General features: G+C 40.3%; 4 protein-coding genes across 4 annotated transcripts in view; 1 reads left to right on the top strand and 3 right to left on the bottom strand.

The window, feature by feature from the left end:
- Positions 1-219: 219 nt before the first annotated feature.
- Positions 220-1,426, top strand: LOC135269117 (serine/threonine-protein kinase 35-like). The gene is given in 2 exon segments (XM_064362903.1): positions 220-1,401; positions 1,404-1,426. Coding segments are annotated over 2 exon segments (1,203 nt in total). The 5' UTR covers positions 220-221.
- A 7,634-nt stretch (positions 1,427-9,060) lies between these two features.
- LOC105733952 (DNA-binding protein inhibitor ID-1-like) lies at positions 9,061-10,029 on the bottom strand. Its single transcript, XM_064362901.1, has one exon. It carries the CDS (start codon positions 9,930-9,932, stop codon positions 9,468-9,470), a length of 465 nt encoding a protein of 154 aa, XP_064218971.1. The 5' UTR covers positions 9,933-10,029; the 3' UTR covers positions 9,061-9,467.
- Positions 10,030-19,388: 9,359 nt separating this feature from the next.
- Positions 19,389-25,629, bottom strand: part of LOC135269116 (KRAB domain-containing protein 5-like) — a 38,751-nt gene continuing 32,510 nt past the window's right edge. The window contains exons 3-4 of the mRNA XM_064362900.1: positions 25,423-25,557; positions 19,389-19,408 (exon numbers count right to left, since the gene is read on the bottom strand). Of these exons, the coding sequence (XP_064218970.1) occupies positions 19,389-19,408; positions 25,423-25,557 (155 nt within the window). The remainder of the gene's footprint in view (positions 19,409-25,422; positions 25,558-25,629) is intronic.
- On the bottom strand, positions 24,244-24,909 carry LOC135269115 (prefoldin subunit 4-like). The gene has a single exon (XM_064362899.1). It carries the CDS (start codon positions 24,907-24,909, stop codon positions 24,505-24,507), a length of 405 nt encoding a protein of 134 aa, XP_064218969.1. The 3' UTR covers positions 24,244-24,504.

Raw genomic sequence — 25,629 nt, 5'->3', positions numbered from 1 at the left:
TGAGGCAGGGAGGGCCCGGGCAGCGCCGTTGCTGCTCCCCACCCCGCCCCACCGCCGTCCGCAGCCATGGAAACGGGGAAAGACGCCGCCCGCAGCCATGGAAACGGGGAAGGACGCCGCCCGCAGCCATGGAAACGGGGAAGGACGCCGCCCGCAGCCATGGAAACGGGGAAGGACGCCGCCCGCAGCCATGGAAACGGGGAAGGACGCCGCCCGCAGCCATGGAAACGGGGAAGGACGCCGCCCGCAGAGGTACAGAAAGCCCGGAGCGGAAAAGGCGAAGCCCAGTGCCACGGGCGCCCAGCACGAAGCTGAGGGCAGTGGCGGCGGCCCAGGCCATGGATCCGGTGGCGACCGAGGCCCCGGGCGAGGCCTACCTGGCGCGGCGACGGCCGGAGGGCGGTGGCGGGTCCGCGCGGCCGCGCTACAGTCTGTTGGCGGAGATCGGGCGCGGCAGCTACGGCGTGGTTTACGAGGCAGTAGCCGGGCGCAGCGGGGCCCGAGTGGCGGTCAAGAAGATCCGCCGCGACGCCCCCGAGAATGTGGAGCTAGCGCTGGCTGAATTCTGGGCCCTCACTAGCCTCAAGCGGCGCCACCAAAACGTCGTGCAGTTTGAGGAGTGCGTCCTGCAGCGCAACGGGCTAGCCCAGCGCATGAGTCACGGCAATGAGAGCTCGCAGCTTTACCTGCGCCTGGTGGAGACGTCACTGAAAGGGGAAAGGATCCTGGGTTATGCTGAGGAGCCCTGCTCTCTCTGGTTTGTCATGGAGTTCTGTGAAGGTGGAGACCTGAATCAGTATGTCTTGCCCCGGAGGCCGGACCCAGCCACCAACAAAAGTTTCATGCTACAGCTCACGAGCGCCATTGCCTTCTTGCACAAAAACCATATTGTGCACAGGGACCTAAAGCCGGACAACATCCTCATCACAGAGCGCTCTGGCACCCCCATCCTCAAGGTGGCCGACTTTGGACTGAGCAAGGTCTGTGCTGGTCTGGAACCCCGAGGCAAAGAGGGCAATCAAGACAACAAAAATGTGAACGTGAGTAAGTACTGGCTGTCCTCAGCCTGCGGCTCAGACTTCTACATGGCTCCTGAAGTCTGGGAGGGACACTACACAGCCAAGGCAGACATCTTTGCCCTGGGCATCATCATCTGGGCAGTGATAGAAAGAATCACTTTTATTGACTCTGAGACCAAGAAGGAGCTCCTGGGGACCTACATTAAACAGGGGACTGAGATGGTCCCTGTTGGTGAGGCGCTGCTAGAAAACCCAAAGATGGAGTTGCACATTCCCCAGAAACGCAGGACTTCCATGTCTGAGGGGATCAAGCAGCTCTTGAAAGATATGTTAGCTGCTAACCCACAGGACCGGCCTGATGCCTTTGAACTTGAAACCGGAATGGCCAGGTCACTTGTGCTGCTTAAAATTCAGGGCTAAGCATTTTGGGTGATTTTAAACAAGGTCGATCCCTCGGGACCCACAGTCTCACCACGTCTCCTACAGAGGATGGCAGAGGGTGCAGGTGGTGGCTTGGCCGGCTGGCGCTCTCCTGACAGCTGGATCTCCGGCAATGTGAAGCTTTTGCTTGGGTTCACCCCTTCCTTTTAGCTTTGCTTAATTTTTCTTCTTCTTCTTCTTTTTTTTTTTCTTTTTTTTTTTTTTTTGGTCTTTTCTTTTTAATTTAAACCATTGAGACTTCAGAACAGGAAGTAATGCTGTGGTATGGACAGGCACCAATTTCTTTGAAGAAATTCAATATGGACAAGGCATATGCATAAATTTCACTTTTAATTTGTATAAAGGGTTAGGGAGCTATTTTCAGTTTTGTCCTTCACTTTCTCTCTGTCTTCCTTCTTTATATTTCTCTCAGTTCTATTTATGACACTTCACTTCCCCAGAGAAGGCCTGCCTCCCCATAGAGAATCTGGGGATTTCTCCTGGAATGGGGCATGAGGACATAAGGAGGCCTCTGGGCCACACCTCCCTACCAGATGCAGGAACTCCTGGACTCCTTGGTGGGCTGGCCCTGGCTAGCCCTTGGGCCTGAGAGATAATCAAAAGCGAAGAATCGCCTGGAAGAGGAAGACCAGGGTTTGGCCAGAACTAAAAAGGTCTCAACTCTGGGCTTTGTTCTCTTCAAGCTATTGGGAGACCCAGGCCACACCAGGACTTACAGTGGTGGGAATCCATTCCTCTTCCACCCTGTATTGCAGGGAACTGGGAGGGAAGGGTGGAGAGTGACCATCTCACACTTGCTGGTGGTCAAGCAGCCATCCCACCACTCTGTATACCTGCCTTTCTGTTGGGAAAAACTGTTGTGCCAAACTCTGGGACACAGCTGGGTCTTCAGCAGGCATCTGTCACTGCTGCGAGGTCAGCACCCCTCACAACTGCCTCCTGGATCATCATCTTCCCAGATGTGTCCCATAGTGTCCACGTGTCACAGAGATGGCCTGAGGCCATAAGATCTGGTTGCGACATTGTCATGATAACAGGGTGTCCTGAACTGGCTGCCATTGTGGTGTCCTCACAGTGCAGGGTGTGCCCTGTATGCTGTAGTCCATGGTGTCATATCAAGCGCCATTCCCCTCACCCGCAGAGACTGTTAGGTGCCTGTCCTCAGCATAGACCTATCTGATGGGAAAATAGCAGACCTGCCCAGAGCAGGAGGTGTGGGAATGGGTAGACCCGCTGCAGCATTAGGGGCCCATTTGTTGGCTCACCACCTTCAGGCTTCCCCAGCCATGATGCTTCCACTGCCACCACTGCCTGTCTGTCACAGCCATGCTTGCACTCTCCAGCAACCCTCTTGCACTTCCCTAGGGAAGCCTCCCTGCCCCTGGGCTGCTTCACTGAACCCATCTGTTCTGCCACTGCAAGAAGGGGCCCCGTGTTGTCCCTCTGGATGGGACTGGCCACTCCGAAGACTTTTCACCCCATTATGGCCAAATAGTATAGGGTCACTGGGGAGGGGCAAGGGAATCCCTTTATGTTCATTTTTGGTTTTTGTTTTACCTTAACCAGCATTGGATGGATAGGGGAGAGGGTTGGAGGGCATTTCAGTTTCTATGTGACCAAGGCAGGGGCTTTTACTTGCTAAGCAGCAATCTTTTGGCCCTGAGAATTTGGGAGAGAGCAGTGCATCAGGCCAGCCTCGGCAATACGTTTGCACACATTCTTTCAGCCTTCTCTCAACCCCCTCAATGCCAAGCTTTCTTCCTTCTTGTGGACGGAGGGTTGGCTGCTGTTAGCAGGATCCCACGTGATAACCAAGCCCTTTCCTTCCTGGGCTGAAACCCATTATGACTGCCTGTCTCTCCTGTCTCTGACTTCTCAGGCAGTCTCCAGAGTGCACTGAGTTGTAGCCAAGAGGTTGGGAACAGCGGCATCCCCTAATTGCAGTGCACGTTCCTTCTCTGCCCTCCACCCTGCCTTCCCTGGGGGGCAGCTGTCTCTGTACATGAGCAAATGGGAAAAAGAGTCCCCAAACCCAGCACCCCCGTCTCCCTGGCTGCAGCCCATGCTGTAACATCCCTAGTGAGCTCCAGCCTAATGAGCCCCTTGCTTGCTTTTTCTTCCCTACCCAGGTCTCGTAGCTCCAACTAAATAAGTTCTTGGAGCCATTGTGCTTCCCCTTTGTAATTTTTCTTGCTCTCAGAATATCCCCTGTAGGTGACAGGTGGGCAGCCGGTAGGGGTCACCAGCCTCCATGCCCCCTTACCTTCCAGGACTCCCAGCTAATTCTTGCTTAGTGGCACGACCTCTTTCCATAGTGCAAATGCAGGCCAGCTCTTTAGCCTCAAGTGCCTGCCCCTCCTCCCTCCCCTGCTTTCTCAACACTTGCCCACTGCAGGCACTCAGTCCTGAGTAGATGCAGGCTCTGCCATGGTGAGAACTGGCTGTGGCTCAGCCCCTAGTAGCACCTGTAGTCTCAGTGCCACTCCACTGTCCCCATGTGGATCGGCTTTTGCTCACTGTCATGTCCCCCCTCCTGTCTCTTCACTGGGTCTCAGGCTGCCGGCAGCTCTCTGGTGCATCATCTCGGCACCACCAAGTTTGTAGGACCCACCCAAGTTCTAGGAGTTTTCAAACTTTAAAATGGCAGTCATTCCTTCTCCTTGGCTCTGTGGCAAGGATAGACCATTGGAGGGGGCTCTTGACCTCGGCTGTTAGGGATCTGAACTTGGGTTTCCCATCAGAAGAATCAGCAGGACAGATTGTAGTGCCTTATTCCATTGTCCTCCCCTGACCAGGCTCCTGGCTCAGCTGGAAGTGCGTGGCTTCTTTCTCCCTTTCTGTGTCCTCTGTCACTTGCTCTTTCACCAGCTCTCATTCCCAGAGAGCCATCGGGGAGGGATCACCCCCTTACCCCCAACATCCTCCTTCTGAGGGCTATAGCCAGGTCTGCAGCTCCCCACCATCACCAGGGCACTCACTTGCAGCTATAGCCCAGGACAGAAAAACTGTGCTTTGGACAGTTGCACACTCTGCCTCTTACCTCTAGCCAGGAGTACGCTTCAGTCTGTTCATTCGAGACTGGCCCCGTCTGAACCCTCTCTGGGCACTGGGGACTAAGGTTGAAGGCCTTAGCCTCATCTCATCCCAGAAGCATTGGGTCAGGAGAATGAGAACTTTTTTCCTCCCACCTGGACATAGTTTGCCCCTATGGCTGCCTTTCTGAGGGAGTATATTAAATGTTTACTTAAGAAACACCCTGTTTACAGCCAGAAGACAAACACACCCAGCACTGGGTGGAGATTTGACTCTGGACGGGGCCTGGCCTCCTTGGTGGCACTGCCGGGGGAAGCCCCAGAGCGAATGAGGGCAGAAATGGGCGAACACCCTCCGCTCCCTCTGCTCCCGACCCTGTGGTGCTAGGACCACTCCCCACCTTCCTCACGGCCTCCTCGCCCTGCACATTCCCCGCCTCCACATTCCCTTCCTCTAGGATCTCAGCTCCTTAACATGTCAGTTGTCTTCTAGCCTAGAAAAGCAGTGTTTGGAGCAATAAGATGATTGTGTTTGCTTGAATCTTTTTCTAAGAGAAGGAAAAGAGCTGGCATTGTGGGAATTTTCTTTCTTTTTATGCTGTTGGCTGTTTACCTTCTTAGAAGACATCTTAATACATGGATGTCTGGGATTTAGCCTTGGGGTATCTTTTGGAAACTTAGAAAAGCAGGAGTCAGCCTGCCACCCCCTAAAGAGGGACCCTAACTTTCTGCCCTTCCCTGGATCCATATGGCTCCTTTCAGCCCTGCCCACCAAGTGCAGCTCCCACTCTCCATCCTGCCCATGCACCCCCCCTTCCCCCCACATCTGGGGGCACTGGTGGCTCTTACGCTAGGTGGGTATCAGACTATCCCTCCCCTTGACTGGTTTTCCCTCCTAGGCTTGTAGGACATAGCTCCTGGGAATCTCCTCAGTCCTGGCAACCTTGGAGGAGCTAAGCTGACATTTTTTAGGTCTTTAGGCCACTGGATTTTGGAGGCAGAAATCCAGAGATAACTGGCTCTGCCAACCTGTCATACTGGGCTGTCGCACAGCCTTCGAGACAACACAGGTGCATCTCTGATCCTGCCCTACTTGGGCTTTGAGGGCTTCTGTCTGGAGAAATGCCCTCAGAGGGTAACCACTAGGTGTGGCAAAGAATTGGCCAGTGTTAGCATCTACAGCCATCACCGAGAGATGAGTCCACTGCCATCGCCTGCCTAAGGTTGCAGAGGGTATCAGCAAGGAGGCCACCCTGGTGGTTTTCTAGAGGAGGTTACAGGAGGAAGGGAGCATCTTCAAGGGCACTGGAATCTTTTGTGCCAGGGGCTTCTTTTCATCAGAGCCAGGCGGTACATTTCAGTGACTTCTGAAACATTGGTGTGGGAGAGGCATGAGCGTGAGGGAGGTTTTAAGCCAGGCACAAAGTTAGTTTCAAATACTAGTTAATAAATCTATTTTTCTTCATTTCCTTTTTTGCACAGAAGCTGGTAATCTAGGACCTACGTGTGAACAACTTTATATGAATATTTTTTGTACTTGGTTTACTTGGGTTGGTATGATACATTATATTTAAGGTCCTTGAACACTGTGGATCCCCCTAATGTGTATGAATGACTGAGGCTTTGTAAATTAAGGGATGTTTGTGTGAATAAAGTTATTTGATGGGGTCAAAGAAGCCATATGTGATTTTTAAAAAAATGGCAAAAAAGTATTTGTGCACATCTGTTGATGTATTCAAAAGAAGAATATTCAAACTTGGCATTAGTCCATGGGAAATCCAGTCCACCAAACACACTTCTCATTTATTAATAAGGAAACTCCAAGTTAAATTCTTGCCAAAAATGTTTCCTTTTTTTAAAAACTATCTTTGGTAATATTTTATATTTGATTTACTCCCTTTTGTTATACCCGAGCGAATTTAAACAGAAGCGCCACGCGCTGAGTTTGTTGAGAGTCCACCTTTATGTCGGAGTCCGAGAGTCAGCTAGAACTCAACCCTTTCAGCCAAGAACAAAGGGCAGTCGACATTTTTATACCAGCTTAGGGTCAGGGGGTGGTAAGCAGATTATTACAGAAGCAGAAGGATCAGGTTAGGGGAAGGGGGGTTGCCTAACAAAAAAGTTCTACTTAAAGTTGTTTTTTTACTCAGAATGTGGGGTAGCAGTTACACAGTTGCAGATACAGGATGTACAGGGCAGGTGGGCCCTGTTTCTCAGAAAATTGGTTACAAAGATGCCAGGTGTCTCAGACCACAGGCTTTCAGGACAGAATGCCCTACATAGCTCAGGGTGGGCAAAATGGAGTTAGCAGGATTGTTTAAAATGTATTCATTATAGCCAAGCTAGGGTATTTCACTTTGGTGTATAAAAGAAATAAAAGGCCTGCAGTCCAATACTAGTGGTTGGAATTTGTCTGAACTCTGGTAAAAGAAATATAAATCTATTCACTGAAATAGTTTTTGAGAAACAATAACATTTTAGAAGATGTGCTTATTGTCGTTTATTTTTATTGTACTATAAAATTCATATGCATTTTGCTGTAAATCATTTTCAAAACGTCTTTTAAATAAACACAATTAAGTCTCTTATAGTTTTTCTATTACCAATAATAGTAACTCATATTTTAAGTTACTATTTAAATTTAAATTTCTTTTTCTTTTGAGATGGAGTTTTGCCCTTGTTGCCCAGGCTGGAGTGCAATGGTGCTATCTTGGCTCACCTCAACCTCCACCAGGTTCAAGCGATTATCCCTGCTCAACCGACCAAGAAGCTGGGATTACAGTCATGCACCACCACTCCCAGTTAATTTTGTATTTTGAGTAGAGATGAGGTTTCTCCATGTTGGTCAGGCTGGTCTTGAACTCGTGACCTCTGGTAATCTGCCTGCCTCAGCCTCCCAAAGTGCTGAGATTAAAGGTGTGAGCCATTGCACTCAGTCTTAAGTACCAATTTTTATTTATCAAAGTGTTTTAATATCATTTAATCTACTCACATGTGTTAGGGTTAATACTTACTTGTGGTATTATCCTGGATTGATTTTTCTCAAGCATAGGAATGTGCTAATTTGAAGGCTTGTATACAGAAGTGCAACACTGCAATGTGAGCTAAGTGATGTTTGTTCTTCATATAAGACATTAACAGGTGGTAGCAGGCCAGTGTATTATGGAGAATAGTGAAGGAAGTAGATTCTTAGCTTATTAAGGTTTATTTATGGACAGTAACCCTTAAAACCTAATAAAACCATGAACAATATTTTTAAGTAAAGGTCGGTTGTAGCTAAACCTGAATGTACATATGTGTTAACAGATATACTGTAGTCCTGGGATCATGTAGGAATTATTTTGAAGAAGTTAGAGAAAAAGATTTTTAATGATGAAAACAAATATGATTGGCAAATATGGAAAATAAGGGAGTACATTTTATTGATAAATGAAGTAATGAGTCAATTAATTTTCAACAATGATGCCAAGAATATTAAATGGGGAAAAGATAGTCACTTCACTAAATGCTACTTGGAAAACTGAATATTAACATGCAAAAGAATAAAATTTGACCTTTTTTCACATAATACAAAAAATCAACTCAAATGGATTAAAGGCTTACATGTAAAACATGAAATGATAAAACTCTTAGAAGAGCACATAGGGGAAATCTTCTTAACATTGGCCTTGGCAATGATTTATTGGATATGATATCAAAAGTACAGGCAAGAAAAACAAAAATAGACAAGTGGGATTATATCAAACTAAATACCTTCTGTACAGCAAAGAAAACAATCAACAGACTAAAAAGACAACCTACATAACACGCAAAAATACTTTCAAAGCATTTATCTGATGAGGTGTTAATATCCAAAATATATAATCAACTCCCACAACTCAAAAGAAAAAACAACAAAAAAACCCAACTAAAAAGTGAGCAAAGGACTTGAAAAGATGTTTCATCAAAAGAAGACACACAAACAGCCACGAAGTAAATGACAATGTACTCAACACTAATCATCTGGAAAATCCAAATCAAAACAACAATTAGATGTCACCTCACACCTGTTAGATTGACTAATATATCAAAAAAAAAAATCAGAAAACAAGTATTGGTGAGGATGTAGCAAAATTGAAACCCTGTTGGTGGAAATGTAAGTTGGTGTAGTCGCTATAAAGAACAATGTAGAGCAATCTCACCTTCTGGGTATATAGCCAGAGGATCTCAAAGAGATGTCAGCATGTTCATGTTTATTACAGCACTATTTACAATAGCAAAGACATGGAAGCAACCTAATATCCATAGATGGGTGAATGGGTAAAGAAAATATGGTGTATGCATACAATGGAATATTATCTAGTCTCAGAAAAAGAAGGAAATGCATTGCAACAACATGGATAAACCTGGAGAGCACCATGCTAAGTGAAATAAGACAGTCATAGAGTGACAATCCTATGTGATCCACTTTTATGAGAACTCTAGAATAGTCACATCTATAGAGGCAGAGAGTACAGTGGTGCTTGCCAGGGACTCGAGGAGGGGAAAAGAGGGAGGTATTAGTCAAAGGGTACAAGATTTTTTTTTTCCATCATCTAAATTATTTGTTTAATAACAAAAAAAAAGCCCCACAGAACTATTGTAAAACAATATCAGTCGGTGATCATTGTAATATACAATACAAAGCAATTTCCTCAGAAATCTGAGAAGCCCCAAACGTAGCCATTTTTTAAAATGTCTGCTTTTCAAAAAATAGAAACACACGAGGGGAATCCCACCCGCTAAAGTCTATGGTGACTGGTAGGTGTGGAGAGAGGGTCGGCCTCTCCTCCCCAGTCCCTCAGCCCTGGGCTGGATGCTGTAAGGGAGCGGTAGCCGCCGATCTGTCTCGTTCGCCCCCAGATCCGGCGAGGCGCGTTGGGGAGACACACAGAGCAACTTGATTCCTCTTGTCCCCCTGGAGGGCCGGGGTCCGCCGGTCCCTGGGGGAGGCACTTCAGCGACACAAGATGCGATCGTCTGCAGGAACGCATGCCGCCTCGGCCGTCAGGGCGCTGATCTCGCCATTGAGAGGGCTGAGCGGAGCCCGGACTGGCAGCCGTCGGCCCCCGGCGGTCCCGACTTCGGATTCTGAGTTCAGCTCCAACTGCAGGTCCCTGATGTAGTCGATGACGTGCTGGAGGATCTCCACCTTGCTCACCTTGCGGTTCTGGGGCAGGGTGGGCACCAGCTCCTTGAGGCGCGAGTAGCAGCCGTTCATGTCGTAGAGCAGCACGTTCACCTGCTGCTCGTCCAGCAGGGCAGGCAGGCGCGTCCCAGCGCCCCCGGCGCACCGCGAGATGGCCACGCTCTGCTCCGACAGGCAGCGCACCACCTCGCCCGCGCCGCCCGCAGTCTTGCCGGCCTTCAGCGCGCAACTGGGGCCCGCGGCGGCGGCGGCGCTGCCACTGGCGACCTTCATGATTCTGCTGACTGGCTGAAACCGAATGCGCGAAGCGAACGGAGGAGCTAGGAGCCCGGAGAAGCAGAAGACGACGGAGCAGTTAAGAACGTGGAATCAGGGTACAAGATTTTTATTATGCAACATGAATATGTCCTAGAGGTCTAGAGGCACAGAATAGTTCTTATAGTTAACAGTACTGAATTGTGTACTTAAAACTTTGCTAAGAGAGTAGATCTTATGTTAAATGTCTCTATCATAAATAAAATAAAATGCATAATAAAATATGTCAGTGTTTTCAAGAGAAAACATGTAGAAAATAGTGTTTTCAAGAGAAAACATTTCACCCTTTTGGGATGGAGGACAAAATAATATGTAGACAAGATAAAATCCATTGAAATAGGAGAAGCAATTGACAGACCCCATGACCTGAATTTAATGACAGGAAAGGAAACCGGAATTCTACATGCCTCCGTAAATGGAAGTGGTATTCTTACTTGAGCTCTAATTTTATGAGGTCTACAATTTATTACTATGTTTGCAATCTAGAATACCCTTTCCATGCATATGGACACTTTTGGATTTTATTTTAATGTCCATAAACCAAGACTTGTTACAAAATGAAATCTTAATATATTGAAATGGACAATACACAAAAATCCATACCAACTAGAATCGGTAATTATATGCTGGTGTAAGACCCTGTGAAGGTGTCATTAGGTGGTAGAATACATAACAGAGAACATAGAACTTTTTAGTAGTAGTAGCAGTAGTTGCAGCAGCAAAAACAGTCATTCAGATCTCTTTCTGTATGGTTATGTGGAAGTATAAAAGGAAAGTATGAAATGAAAAAGGTTTGCACATGCTTGAGCTGCCACTTTTGCAGAGAGACCACAGGTCTTAAACAGAGGCTGCTGCAAGGTTCACTACACACTGAGAGACTGTCATACCAGCAGAAATGACCTCAGCCTCCCCGAGTAGCTGGGACTACAGTCCCATGTCACCATGCCTAGCTATTTTATTTTTTTCATTATTAGTAGAGATGAGGTTTCACCATGTTGGCCAGGCTGGTCTTGAACTCTTGACCTCAGGTGATCCTCCCACTTCGAAATCTATTTTAAAGTTATGTCTTACCATTATAAAGAAGCTATTTTTAGTTTTCAATTTTTTTTCTGTCCTTGTCCATATGCACACGTACATTTTCACAATGAAAAAAGTTTCCATATTTAACCTCTGGGATTTTGGTCAGTCAAACACATATGTATATGGTTTGAGATAGAGTCTCCCTCTGTCACCCAGGCTGGAGTACAGTGGCATGATCTTGGCTCACTACAACCTCTGCCTCCTGGGTTCAAGTGATTCTCCTGCCCCTAACTCTTATCATATAGAAAAATCACATCAAAATAAATTAGGACCTTAAATCTAAAACTGCAAATTATGAGACTACTAAAAAAACATTGGGAAAACTCTCCAGGACATTGGTCTGGGCAAATATTTCTTGAGTAGTACCCCTAAAGCACAAGCAGCCAAAGCAAAAATGGACAAGTTAAAAAACAAAATGAAACAAAAAACACACAAAAATCTTCTTCCTAGCAAAGGAAACTATCAAGGAAGTGAAGACACAACCCACGGAATGGGAGAAAATATTTTCAAACTACCCATCTGACAAGGAATTAATAACCAGAATATAAGGAGCTCAAACAACTCTGCAGGAAGAAAAAAATCTAATAATCTGATTAAAGGCTGAGCAAGGATCTGAATAGACATTTCCTAAAAGAAAACATGCAAAATGGCACACAGGTACATGAAAAGTTGCTCAACATGCCTGATCATTAGAGAAACGCAAATCAAAACGACAATGAGATATCCTCTCATCCCAGTTAAAATGACTTTTATCCCAAAACAGGCAATAAGAAATGCTGGTGAGGATGTGGAGAAAAGGGAACCATCATGTACTGTTGGTGAGAATGTAAATTGGTACAGCAACTACAGAGAACAATTCGGAGGTTCCTCAAAATACTAAAAATAAAGATACTATATAATCCAGCAATTCCAGTGCTAGGTGTATGCCCAAAAGAAAGGAAGTCAGTATATCAAAGAGATGTCTGCCCTCTCTTGTTTTCCTTCATTAGGAAATTGCCAGCTGACATCAGAGAAATGTTCAGGTCTGTTTTTTAATACAGGCCTTAACAAAAATGTATTTTTCTTCTTGTTGGGATTCTTACTGTACCTATTGTGCAAGCTTAAAAGAAATTGTGGGTACATAGTTTATGAGTTGGATAAGATATGTTGATAAAGTCATGCAATGTGTAATCACATCAGGCTAAATGAGGTATCCATCACTTCAAGCATTTATTTGCTGTTTATTGCTGCACTATTCACAATAGCCAAGATTTGGAAGCAACCTAAGTGTCTATCAATAGATAAATGGATAAAGAAAAGGTGGTACATATAGACAATGAAGTAAATTCAGCCATCAAAAAAAGCAAGACCTAGTCATTTGCAAGAACATGGATGAAACTGGAGGACATTCTGTCAAGTGAAATATACCAGTCACAGAAAGACAAACTTCCACGCTCTCACTTGTTTGTGGGCGACAAAATTTAAAAGAATTGAACTTGTGGAGCTAGAGAGTAGAAGAATAGTTACCAGAGGCTGGGAAGGGAATTAGGAGATGGGTAAGGAATGGGGAAGGTTAACGGGTACAAAAATACAGTTAGATACAATGAAGAAGATTTAGTATTTGACAGCACAACAAAGTGACTAGAGTCAACAATAATTTATTGTACATTTTAAAATAACTAAAAGAGAATAATTGTATTGTTTGTAACACAAATAAAGAATAAATGCTGAAGGTGATAGATACCTCATTTACCCTGATGTGATTATTGTGCATTGCATGCTTGTATCAATGTATCTCATCCAATTCATACATTTATACACCGACTGTGTACCCACAATTTTTCTGTAGGGTTTGCATAATGTGTAGAGTAAGAATACTAACAAAAAGAAAAATATATTTTTGTTAAGACCTGTATGAAGAACACCACAAAGATATTCCTCAAGAAGAGCAACCCCAAGACGCATAATCATCAGATTCATTAGGGTTGAAATGAAGGAGAAAATACTAAGAGCAGCCAGAGAGAAAGGTCAGGTTACCCACAAAGAGAAGCCTATCAGACTTACAGCAGAAACCCTACAAGCCAGAAAAGAGTGGGGGCCAATATTCAATATCCTTAAAGAAAAGAAGGAAAAATAAAGTCTTTTGTGAACAACCAAGTACTTAGAGATTTCACCATCACCAGGCCTGCTTTACAAGAGCTTCTGAAAGAAGCACTACACATATAAAGGAACAACAAGTATCAGCCTTTCCAAAAATCTATCAAAAAGTAAAGAGTATTAACATAATGAAGAACTTACATCAACTAATGGGCAAAACAGCCAGCTAGCATCATATGGCAGTATTAAACTTATATATATTATTAACTGGATAAAAAGTCAAAACCTATTGGTATGCTATATCCAGACCCATCTCACATGCAATGATACACAGACTCAAAACAAAGGGACGGAGGAAGATTTACCAACCAAACAGAGAGCAAAAATAAATAAATAAATAAAAAGCAGGAGTTGCAATTCTCACCTCCGATAAAATAGACTTTAAAGCAACAAAGATCAAAAGAGGCACAGAAGGCTTACCCTTCCACACAATAATAGTGGGAGACTGTAACATCACATTGTCAATATTAGACTAATCAATGAGATAGATAATTAACAAGGACTTGAACTCAGACCTGGAACAAGTAAACTTAATAGACATTTATAGAACTCTCCACTTCAAATACACAAAACACACATTCTTATCAGTACCATATCATACCTATTCCAAAAGTGGCTACATAATTGGAAGTAAATCACCCCTCAATAATTGCATAACATTTCATAGGTTTAAATGAAACATTGGTTGGCTGCTTGTTTGTTATTTTCTTCCCTTATTCCTTCCTGTCTCCATTGTTAAGCACAATTATTGGCATAAAAGGGGTTTTCAATTCCCATTTTTAGACTGCATTCTAGCCTGGGCAACAAAGCAATACTCCCATTCTCTCTCCCTCTTTCTCTTCCCTTTTCTTCCTCTTCTTCATTCTTTTTTTTTCTTTCTCTCTTTCTTTCTTTTTTTTTTCTTCTTTAAAAAATAAATTTTCCTCTTGACACTGCCTTAGTTTCATCCCAGAGATTCTGGTATGTTATATCTTTGTTTTCATTAGTTTCAAAGAATTTCTTTATTTCTGCCTTAATTTCATTGTTTACTCAGAAGTTATTCAGGAGCAGAATTGCTTAATTTTCATGTAATTTTATGGTTTTGAGAGATCTTCTTGGTATTGTTTCTACGTTTGTTGTGCTATGGTCTGAGAGTGTGATTGGTATGACTTTGGTTTTTTTTGAATTTGTTGAAAATTGCTTTATGACCAAGTGTGTGGTCAATTTTAGAGTATGTGCCATGTGCAGAGGAGAAGAATGTATATTCTGTTTTTGTTGGTTAGACTGTTCTTTAGATGTCTGTTAGTTCTATTTGGTCAAATGTCAAGTTCAGGTCTTAAATATCCTTACTAGAATTCTGCTTCAATGATATGTCCAATAATGTCAGTGGGGTGTTAATAGTCTCCCACTATTATTTTGTGATTATTTAAGTCTCTAAGAACTTGTTTTATGAATCTGGGTGCTCCTGTGTTGGGTGGATATATATTTCAGATAGTTAAGTCTTCTTGTCAAATTGAACTCTATCATTAGTAATGCCCTTCTTTGTCTTTTTTCATCATTATTAAAGTCAGCTTTGTCTGAAATAAGAATAGCAACACCTGCTGTTTTCTGTTTTCCATCTGCTTAATAGATCTTTCTTCATATTTTCACTTTCCTATGAGTGACCCTGCATGTGAGATTGGTCTCTTGAAGGCAGAATACAGTAGGATTTTGCTTCTTTATCCAACTTGCCAGTATGTGCCTTTTAAGTGGGAATGTTTAGTTCATTTATGTTCAAGGCTACTATTAATATGTATGGATTTAATCCTGTCATCCTGTTGTTAGTTAGTTGCTATGAAGACTTGATTGTATATTTGCTTTACAGTCTCAACAGTCTATGTACTTGAGTGTGTTTTTGTGGTGGCTGTCAACAGTCTTTTATTTCCATGTTTCACACTCCCTTAAGGAGCTCTTGTAAGGCAAACCTGGTGGTAGACAGTGTGGTTACTCATCAAGGATTTAGAAATAGAAATTCCATTTGACCCAGCAATCCCATTACTGGGTATATATCCAAAGGATTATAAATCGTTCTACTATAAGGACATATGCACACAAATGTTCATTGCAGCACTGTTTACAATAGCAAAGACCTGGAACCAACCCAAATGCCCATCGATTATAGACTGGACAGGGAAAATGTGGCACATATACACCATGGAATATTATGCAGCCATCAAAAAATGATGAGTTCATGTCCTTTGTAGGGACATGGATGAACCTGGAAACCATCATTCTCAGCAAACTGACAGAAGAACAGAAAATCAAATTCTGCATGTTCTCACTCATAGGTGGGTGTTGAACAATGAGAACACATGGACACAGGGAGTGGAGCATCACACACTGGGGTCTGTTAGGGGGGACTAAGGAAGGGGCAGCAGGGGGTAAGGAGTTGGGGAGAGATAGCATGGGGAGAAATGCCAGATATAGGTGAAGGGGAGGAAGACAGCAAATCACGCTGCCATGTGTGTACCTATGCAACAATCTTGCATGTTCTTCACATGTACCCCAAATCCTAAAATGCAATAAAAAAAAAAGAAAAAAACAAAAGAAAACAGCATGACAACTGGAAAAAAAATACAGAGACCCAAATAAATACTACAAGTTTCTATTTACATGGAGCATAAACTCTAGTAAGCAGGGTAGAAAGACATGTACAAAAACAAATGAGTCTCTGTATGTAAAAGCATTTGGAAAACTGTGAAGTATACCACAAGGCTTGTGAACAACAATGAGGCATTATTGATTTTCCCTAACATCATCATCTTGCTGCAGACTTTCTAGTAGTTAAGGAGAGAGAAATATATTCTTAGTCATGGGTCCTTGTAAATCTCTTAGTTTATAATCAGAAGTAAAAACACTGCTGCAATGCTGGCTGCTCCTAAAATGAACAAATGTGCAGGAATGAATTTCTCTTTAGGCTAAAGGGAAGAAATGTGTTGCTCACATTTTCAAAATCCATGTGTTGACTTCCAGTTCCTGGTCTTACATGTAAGGGTGGTGACTTGGTGTAGGGGAGCTATGCATAGGTGGAACACAGATGGTTTTCTGGGCAGTGTAACTGTTTTGTATGATACTACAATGGTGGAAGCATGCCATTATACATTTGTCAAAAACTCTCAGAATGTACAACATCAAGGGTGAACATTAATGTAAACTATGGACTTTGGGTGCTAGTGGTGTGTCAATGGAGGTTCATTAATTGTAAACTTGTGTATCATTCTCATGTGAGATGTTCATAGCAGTTGGGTTGGGTGTATATAGGGACAGAGGGTATATGAGAACTATCTATACTTCCTTTTAAATTTTGCTGTGAACCTAAAACTGCCTTAAAAATAAAGTTTATAATTAAAAAAGAAGAATTCCTATTTCCACATGGTACATTTGAGAGGAATGTTCTGAATGAAGATATGAGATATCTCATAAGATGCTGCTGTATGCAGTGGAATGTCTACTGAAATATTTTACTCATGTACACTGTGGATACTTGTGCTTTTAGGAAAAATGTTATATATTATTAAATATTTTAATATGGACAACTGAAAAATCCTCAAGAAGTAACAATAACCTTTAAGTTGCTGAATGGAGTTAAAGGAAAGTATAAGAACTTGACAGGAGCAGAAGTAAATACAGAGAATGACCCAGAGTCAAACTAAGAAAAAAATGCTCCCTTCATATACTGGCTGATCACAAGGATGTCAAATTTGTGTGTGTGTTCATCTTGTTCCCAGGGAAAATGGAAGAAACACTGGAAATCATATGACTACAGACACCTGAGATATGGTATCTCCCAAAGGTGAGAACCAAAGGAAAAACTGAGTGACATAATAAAGAAGAAATGTCAGAAGAAAAAATATGCAACAGCTTTGCATATTAGAATAATATTTTAAATTTTTAAATGAATACAATGAAAAGTAGAAAATCAACACTTATTTTTGTGGAAAGAACAAGAAACTAAAGTTTAAAAGCCACATTTGTACAACAGCCTAATAGAAAATAAATAATATAAAATTGAGTTACTAGACAATGTATAGGTTCACCACTAAATTAAACAGAGATGATAAAAGGACTAGTGAACTAGAATAATGAGCAGAATAAATATATCCAAACACAGTTGAAATAAAATTTCATAAAATATAATGTTAATTTTAATTAAAGACTAGAATGAGGAACAAACATGCCTAATTTTTGTACTAAAACAATGAGTATGAATTGGCCACAGTAAATAAAGCCTGTCAGATCCAAGGATTGGATAAACGGACTCTTTCCTTCCATGGGAGTAGCTAAAAGCACACATTTCAATGGGCATGGATAGAGAGAGGAATGAACTGTTCTCATTCCTGCAATCAATATCATTATGCCTTTTCTTGTATAACTGTTCCAAGTCAAGTAAATAGCCTATTAAGAGGCTTGGATGGGACTCAGGGTCAACTCTGCCTGACTCCAAACCCATGAACTCCATGAGCCCTTGAGGTTCTGGAGAGTGCCACTTCGGTGACAGAAGCAGGATTCCTTAGACATTCTCATCCATCTATTGCCCTTCACTAGAAGCAGGATTCCTTAGACATTCTCATCCATCTATTGCCCTTCACTATTGGGAATAAGCTCCTTTGGACAATGCTTCTGAAGCAACTTGGAAGGTCTTCAAATAATTTGAGAAAGTGTCTGAGAACTGAGCTTAGGACAAAAAGGCCCAACGTTATTCACTTCTTATCAATAGAGAAAGTGGAAAATACATAAGAGCACACTCCACATCTTCACAAATTCTCAAGTTTGCAAATTCTTTCATTTTAGTATGTTCAGGTTATTTATGCTTTCAACAAAGACTAAATCAAATCACTAAGTCTGAATAGCCTCTTACTCTAAAAGCAAGTAATATAAAATATAGATCGGTAGACAGACATTTCCTAATGCTGAAATTTCCAAGACTCCAAATGCAGGAGTGGTCATAAGGCAAATACCTGAAGCACACATGGAAATCACACACAGCTAATGCATTCCTCACACTGAAACAGTGGTCTCACTCCTGACTCCACATTATCGAGTCACATGTGGGGGTTTTACAATTCCCAAAACCCAAATTGCAACAGGCCAATAAAATCAAAATCCCTGGAGTAGGGCCCAGACATCAGTATTATTTAAAGTTCTCCGGGTGATTACAGAGTGTAGCCAAGCCCCCAAAGTACTGCTTTAAGCCAAATGTTTTTGGTGTACTAGTTGCAAATTGTCTCCTGCATGAACATAAAATGTTTACCCCTCAGTTGCCACCTTTCAGTCATACCTGTATTAAATCTACTCATCTTTTGCAGGAACTGACCTTTGCTACTCCTTTTGTTCCTGATCAACATGCTCCACATGTACTGAGTGCAGACTGTGCCCAGGGTCCTGTGCTGGGTGTCCTGGCCTTCAGAGCATCACCGTGGGGAAAAGACTTTGCTGGGAAAATTTTCATCTCAAAAAATCAAAACCACACCACTTACCAAATTAAGGCAAAAATGGAAAGACCCAAGAGGTGTCCAAAAGATCAGGACATTAATAGATACTTTAGAATATTCAAACCCATCTGATAATGCCATAAGAGATTGTGTTCCACTTCACAACAAAAGAAAACATTAACAATATTCTGAGATAGTGAGTTAGGATTGTTGTGCAAATATGTAATATTTAACTTTTTTATTGCTATACAATATGCATACAGAAACATTCATGTAAAACTTTATGGATTATAACAGACACTTTACATAACTGAGGAGTGGAACCAGCTTTACTCCTGCCCAGAAAATAACTTTCTCTCTCCCTCCCTGTCCAAAAGTAAACAAGATTCTGAGCTAACATTGTAAATGAATATTGTACATTTATACAAATGCTATTAACACATAAAAATAAAATGGGATATAGATCTGTCACCCAACTTCAGCTACTAAACATGTACAACTTCTGCTTCATCTGTACTTCAATCCTTTCCCTACCCCCACCAGCTTAACTTTTTTAAGATATGTTTTGTGAAGATGTACATACATTGCAGGGCATAAACCTTAAATGGAACTTTTAGACAAATAAATAGACCCATATAAACTTCACCCCTTTTCAAAGCAATATTTTTATCATCCTCAGAAAATTTACTTGTCTTTTGTCCCAGATAATTTTTTTTTCTCAAGAAGATTATCTCTGTGTTGATTTCTTTCACCATAGGATTATTTTGCCTGAAATAATAAAATATACAAATACATAAAGTACAATTTTGCATCCAACTTTTCTCTCATTGAGCAGGTTTATGAATTTTATCCAGGATATGTGCTTGTTTTTTTGTATTCCTGAGCTGTATTTTGTTCTAAATGCTATACAATTAGTTCATTTTCTTACTGATGGACATTTCGGTTGTTTCTTGTTTGGGGCTATTATGACTAAAAGATACATATTCTTGTGCAAATATGTATTTTAATTTGATTCTTTTATTAGTGTTTATATTATACTTCTTTGCATCTTTTAGTGGTTGCTGCAGGGAATAAAATATGAATCTTTAACATACCAACCAAATCTACCTTTAGAGTTAATACTATACTGTCTTAAATATAAAACATGAAAACGTTGCTACAGAACAGTTCCATTTATCTTCCTATTCCACGTGTTACAAATTTTACAACTACAAATTATAAATCCTACAATACAGTGTTGTAATTTGTTTCAAATAGTCACAAGTCTAAGAAATTAAGAAAAAATGTATTAATATTAGACAGTAGATACTTAAAATATGCAAATACACTTTTCCTTCTTTTTTTTTTTTGATACAGAGTTCTGCTCTTGTCACCTGGGCTGGAGTGTAATGGTGCAATCTCAGCTCACGGCAACCTTCACCTCCCAGGTTCAAGAGATTCTCCTGCCTCAGCCTCCCAACTAGCTGGGATTACAGGCACCTGCTGCCATGCCTGGCTAATTTTTGTATTTTTAGTAGAGATGGGGTTTCACCATGTTGGCCAGGCTGGTCTCAAACTCCTGACCTCAGGTGACCCACCCTCCTCAGCCTCCCAAAGTGCTGGGATTACAGGCATGCACCATCACAACCAGCCCAAATACACTCTTTAGTGTTAAGTTTTTCCTGAAATGTTTGAATTCCTCAGGGAATCTTGCCTACAGTAATTATCACTGTGATGTTCTAGTGTTGATTTACTTTGTGTTATGCAACTACATTGATTTATATTTTGAATACTGCAAGATTTTCTTCCTTCTTTACTTACGTATTTAATCTCTTTTATGTCAGTAGAGATGTGTGAATATTACTTTATTCTCTGGGCCATAATCCAAAACTATCATTATTTATTGCTCATATTGTTACAGTTTGGACCATTGGGAGGCCTTTCAGGTTGACTCCCTTTGACAAGTCCCCAACAATTTTATTTAGCACTTTTTCTTTGTGACTTTAAAAGATACTCTAGCTCAATTTGTATTTTCCAATGTCAGCCCTAGAATTATCCATTTTTACATGTAGCCTTTGTTCCTTTTAACAAATGGTGTTTAGAACCCGAGACAGTAGACCTAGGTACATTCATTGATACTAGATGTCACTGCTTCTTGGCACTCAAGAGTTTAGAACTCTTATCTATCTCTGAATATTCTATCTATCATCTATCTATCTATCTATCTATGTATCTATGTATCCATCCATCCATCGATGCATCCAGATATGTTAGACATGGGTTCATTCTGATGCTTCCAACTTTAGGCTAGGACCACAAGATTCATTCTAGCATTCACCCTTTAACTTTTGTGAACTACACTGAAAACAGCCTCCATATATTATATAATAACATAAAATAGTTTCAAAATAGCTAATTCATATCCTTGTGGGAAAATAAAATGTTACTCAGTATAATACAATGTTTGTGTAGTCTCACAGTATTAAATCAAAATAGTTTCAAAGTGACTTAGATCTGGAACTTTTATCCCCATCCTCTTCAGAATGGTTATATCTATAGGTAGATGACAGATAATTTTTCTGTTTGTTTTTAGACAGAGTCTCATTCTGTTACCCAGGCTGGAGTGCAGTGGTGCAAACTTGGCTACTGCAACCTTCATCTCCTGGGTTCAAGCAATTCTCCTGCTTTAGCCTCCTGAGTAGCTGGGGTTACAGGTTTGCACCACTACACCAAGCTAATTTTTATATTTTCAGTAGAAACAAGGTGTCACCATGTTGGTCAGGCTGGTCTCAAACTCCTGACCTCAAATGATCCTCCCACCTCAGCCTCCCAAAGTTCTGGGATTACAGGTGTGAGCCACCAGTCCCGGCCAGATGACAGATAATTTGTAATGCAATGAGATTCATTTGTCACTGTGTGCATTACATATGTATTTCCCCAGCATCCTGGTTAATTTTTTTAAATTTGCATTAAGTAAAATTTACTCTTTGTGGTGTACAGTTTATTGGGTTTTGACAATTGTGTAGTCACATATCTACTTCCACAATACCACACTAAACTGTTTAATCATCCTCTAAATTTTTTCTTGTTGTTGCCCCTTTGTAATCAATACCTATTTTCCTCCCATACTTTGGCAACCAATAATAATTTTCCATCCCTCTAATCTTATATGCAATGTCATATAATAAAATCATATAATATATAGCCTTGTTGATCAATAGTCTTAATTTAGAGAAATGTATTTAAGATTCATACATGTAGTAATGGAGATCAATAGTTTGTTCCTTTTTGTTAACAACACAATTCTTTTATATAGATGCATCACAGTTTATTATCCATTCACCTACTGAGGAACATAAAATTTATTTCCAGTGTTTTGCAAATATGAATATAGTGGCAACAAATATCCACAAACAGGTGTTAATCACTAGTTTTCAGTTTTGTATAATAAATGCCTATGGTTGGGACATCTGTTTCAAATAATAAGTTTATGACTAGCTTTATAAAAAAATGGTTAAACTGTTTTCCAAAGTTACTATGTTATTTTGTATTCCTAATTTGAGTTGCTCCAAATCCTAATGAGCACTTGGTATTCACATTATTTCAATTTTTTTTTTTTTACCATTTTCACAAGTGTGTGATATCTCACTGTGGCTTGATTTCACTCTATCACCAGGCTGGAGTGCAGTGGTGTGATCTTGGCTCACTGCAACTTCTGCCTCCCAAGTTCAAGCAATTCTTCTTTCTCAGCCTCCTCAGTAGCTAGGATTACAGATGTGCACCACCATGCCCAGCTACTTTTTGTAATTTTAGTAGAGAGATGAGGTTCTGTTACTAATATAGTAACAGAAAGAATACAATATAGTTACTATGAGAATATTATCAAAATTATTGGAAGTTTAAGTCCTCTGAAAAACTTATATTAAGTATATTTATGATCTTTCAGATATGAGTTTTCACTTTTCTCTGATATCTGTGAAGACGTTTTTATTTTTAACATGTCAAATAATATTCAAAATTACTACTATATTGTACTACAGAGGTATGTCAGTATTTTAAATAACTGATCAGTTTTTTTCTACTTAAGGAACAACTGATGTAATAAATAATTTCAGGATATTCCACTTAATAATGCCCTAAATACATACTTATGCTTACACACATTACTATTTTATAATTCAAACACAAAGACCATCTTTCTTTAGATTTTCTTCATGCATTTTACATTTGACATTAAATTTCCATGAAAATAAATTGATGTTAATGATGTTCATCTAGCATAGAAGGACCTCTCACACCTCTGATGCAGAAAAAGTAGACTATATATTTTTATATAAACACTAGACATTAAAAGTATAACAACTAATTTGAGAATTGAATTATTGTTTGCTTTATACAAATCTCAAATGTTTTCAATACAAATAATGTACTTACTGCATAATTTAATCTGTAAAGTATGTTTTCCTATAAACTCTATGGTGATTCTTAAGTTCTCAATTTTAGATAAAACTCTTTCTGCATTTATTACAACTACAGAGATTCTCTAGTATAAATTCTCTTATGTCGAGTAAGAGTTGAGCATCGATTAAATAATTTGCCACATTTTTCATATTTGTCAGGTTTCTCTCCAGTATGAATCATCTGATGTCATCTAAGGTTTGAAGACTGGTTAAAGGAGATGTCACAATCCTTACATATATATGGTTTCATTACAGTATGAATTATCTAATGCACGACAAGATATCAGGAACGAGAGAAAGATTTGCTACATGTGTTACATTTGTAAAGTTTTACTCCAGTATGAATTCTCTGATGTTTAGTAAGTGATGAACTACGGTTAAAGGCTTTACCACATTCTTTACATATGTAGGGTTTCTCTCCAGTGTGAATTCTTTGATGTTGAGTAAGGCATGAACTGCAGTTAAAGACTTTGCCACATTCCTTGCATTTATATGGTTTTTCTCCAGTATGAATTCTCTGGTGGACAACAAGACTTGAGAAATGGGAAAAAGATTTGCTACATGATTTACATGTGTAAAGTTTTTCTCCTGTATGAATTCTCTGATGTTTAGTTAGATATGACCTACAGTTAAAGGCTTTGCTGCATTCTTTACATTTGTAGAGTTTCTCTCCAGTATGAATTCTCTTGTGTTGAGCAAGGGCTGAAGACTCTTTAAATGATTTACCACATTCTTTACATTTGTAAGGTTTCTCTCCAGTATGAATTCTCTGATGCACAAGAAGATTTGAAGAATGAATAAAACATTTGCTACATGCTTTACATTTGTAAAGTTTTTCTCCAATGTGAATTTGCTGATGCCTGTAAAATATGAACTAGAATTGAAGGCTTTGCCACATTCTTTACATTTGTAGGGTTTCTCTCCAGTATGAATTCCTTGATGTTGAGTAAGGTGTGAACTATGGTTAAAGACTTTCTCACATTTTTCACATTTGTAATGGTTCTGTAAGAAATGAGTTTTCTGATGTCTTCTAGGGCTTATGCCTCGGCTTACTGTTGTATCAGATTTATTGTACTGATTATTCTCTGCAGTACAAATATTCTGGTAATTATTCATGGTAGAGTCCTGTTTTAAGGCTGTCAAAGTTTTTTTTTTTTTTTTTTTTATTGCTTAACTGATTTTAATAACATGACATAAAGCCCCTAGACTTGATATAATCGTTATGCAAAATACATAGGTGAATACTGTCTTCTTTTAAAAATATAAAATAAATAAGCAAGACATGAAAATAGGCAAGTTTCCATGAAATAAATGAAAATTTTAAAAAAAGAAAGTTTTGCTTTCCATGTCATTTGAAGAAGGGAAATTATCATTTTAAACAATATTCAAGTTTATTAAACAAATAAAAAAAGTATTATAAAACGTTTAACTTTCATCGGCTTCAAGGTTTATGTTGCTCCCAAATTTTGCATACAACTGAACTTTCAAATCTGCTAACACCCGCTGAATTGATTCCACTCTGGATTCTAAGGCGTCAATTTCTTCTTGCAAATTTTTCTTTGCTTCTTCTAACATTTCTTGTGTTTCTTCTTGAGAATGGCTAATGAAAACATCACCAATTTGATAAGGTATCATTAAGCAGTCATCATCTGCAAGCATGATGTCATCACAAGCATCTTCTAAGTTTTGGAGTTGTTTCTTTTTTACTTCTATTTCTTCCTTCAGCTCTGTGATTCTACTCGTATTCCATGCAAATTTGTTTATCTTTTGTTGATCTTCGAAAGTAACATTGACATCTTCTGCAGCCGCCTTCTTCATGGTGGCCGCCATCTTGGGACTGGACCCAAAGTTTTATTATATGTGTGATGTTTTCCCAAATTATCTATTCCCTGATGTTGATTAAGCAATGATGAATGAATGAAGACCTTTCTATATTGATCACAGGCAGAACAATGTGTTACTTGTTGGTGAAACAAACTTTTAACAAAGGACCCATCAAATTGATCATATTTAGAAATCACCTCTTCATTTTTAAATCTCTCCTTTTCAAAAATATTTGACTGAAAATTTACTCCGGTTCTATATTTTAATTGATTCATATGATTATTTGAAACATGGACTAAGTCACTATTCAGATTTTCCATATTCCCTTTCAAAGGAAAGGTATGTTTCAAAAATTGATGTTGACATTTAGTTACAGAAACACATGGTTCAGAAAAAACAACCGACATAGATTGAGTTTTTTCATGTTTTTCACCTCTTGTACACCAATGTTTTTGTTATAGGCAATTGTCCTACATTTTGTATGTCCATTATAACAGCCGTTATGACCTTCACACTTACCATCACCTTCACAATCTTTCCTTAAGTGTAAATTCTGAAGGCCACAGCTCCCATATCCATCTAACATCACTTGTTGTAATGATGCTTCTATGTGCTTCTTTCTCAAGAAGTCTTGAGTATCATGAGAAAACACATCTGAAAGATACCAAAAGTTTTGAAAATTCCAAAAACTAAATTTAGGTGAAAATCCTTTATAAATCTAATATA

The sequence above is a fragment of the Aotus nancymaae genome, unplaced genomic scaffold (assembly GCF_030222135.1).
Source record: "Aotus nancymaae isolate 86718 unplaced genomic scaffold, 86718_ANA_hifiasm-v0.15.2.pri h1tg000049l, whole genome shotgun sequence".
Classification (NCBI taxonomy): domain Eukaryota; kingdom Metazoa; phylum Chordata; class Mammalia; order Primates; family Aotidae; genus Aotus; species Aotus nancymaae.
Note: the sequence above shows the minus strand (reverse complement) of the source record. Positions and strands in the feature narration are given on the sequence as shown.

Excerpts from the sequence above, each read along its gene's own strand:
- LOC105733952 (XM_064362901.1), bottom strand. The coding sequence starts at position 9,932 with ATGAAGGTCGCCAGTGGCAGCGCCGCCGCCGCCGCGGGCCCCAGTTGC.
- LOC135269115 (XM_064362899.1), bottom strand. The coding sequence starts at position 24,909 with ATGGCGGCCACCATGAAGAAGGCGGCTGCAGAAGATGTCAATGTTACT.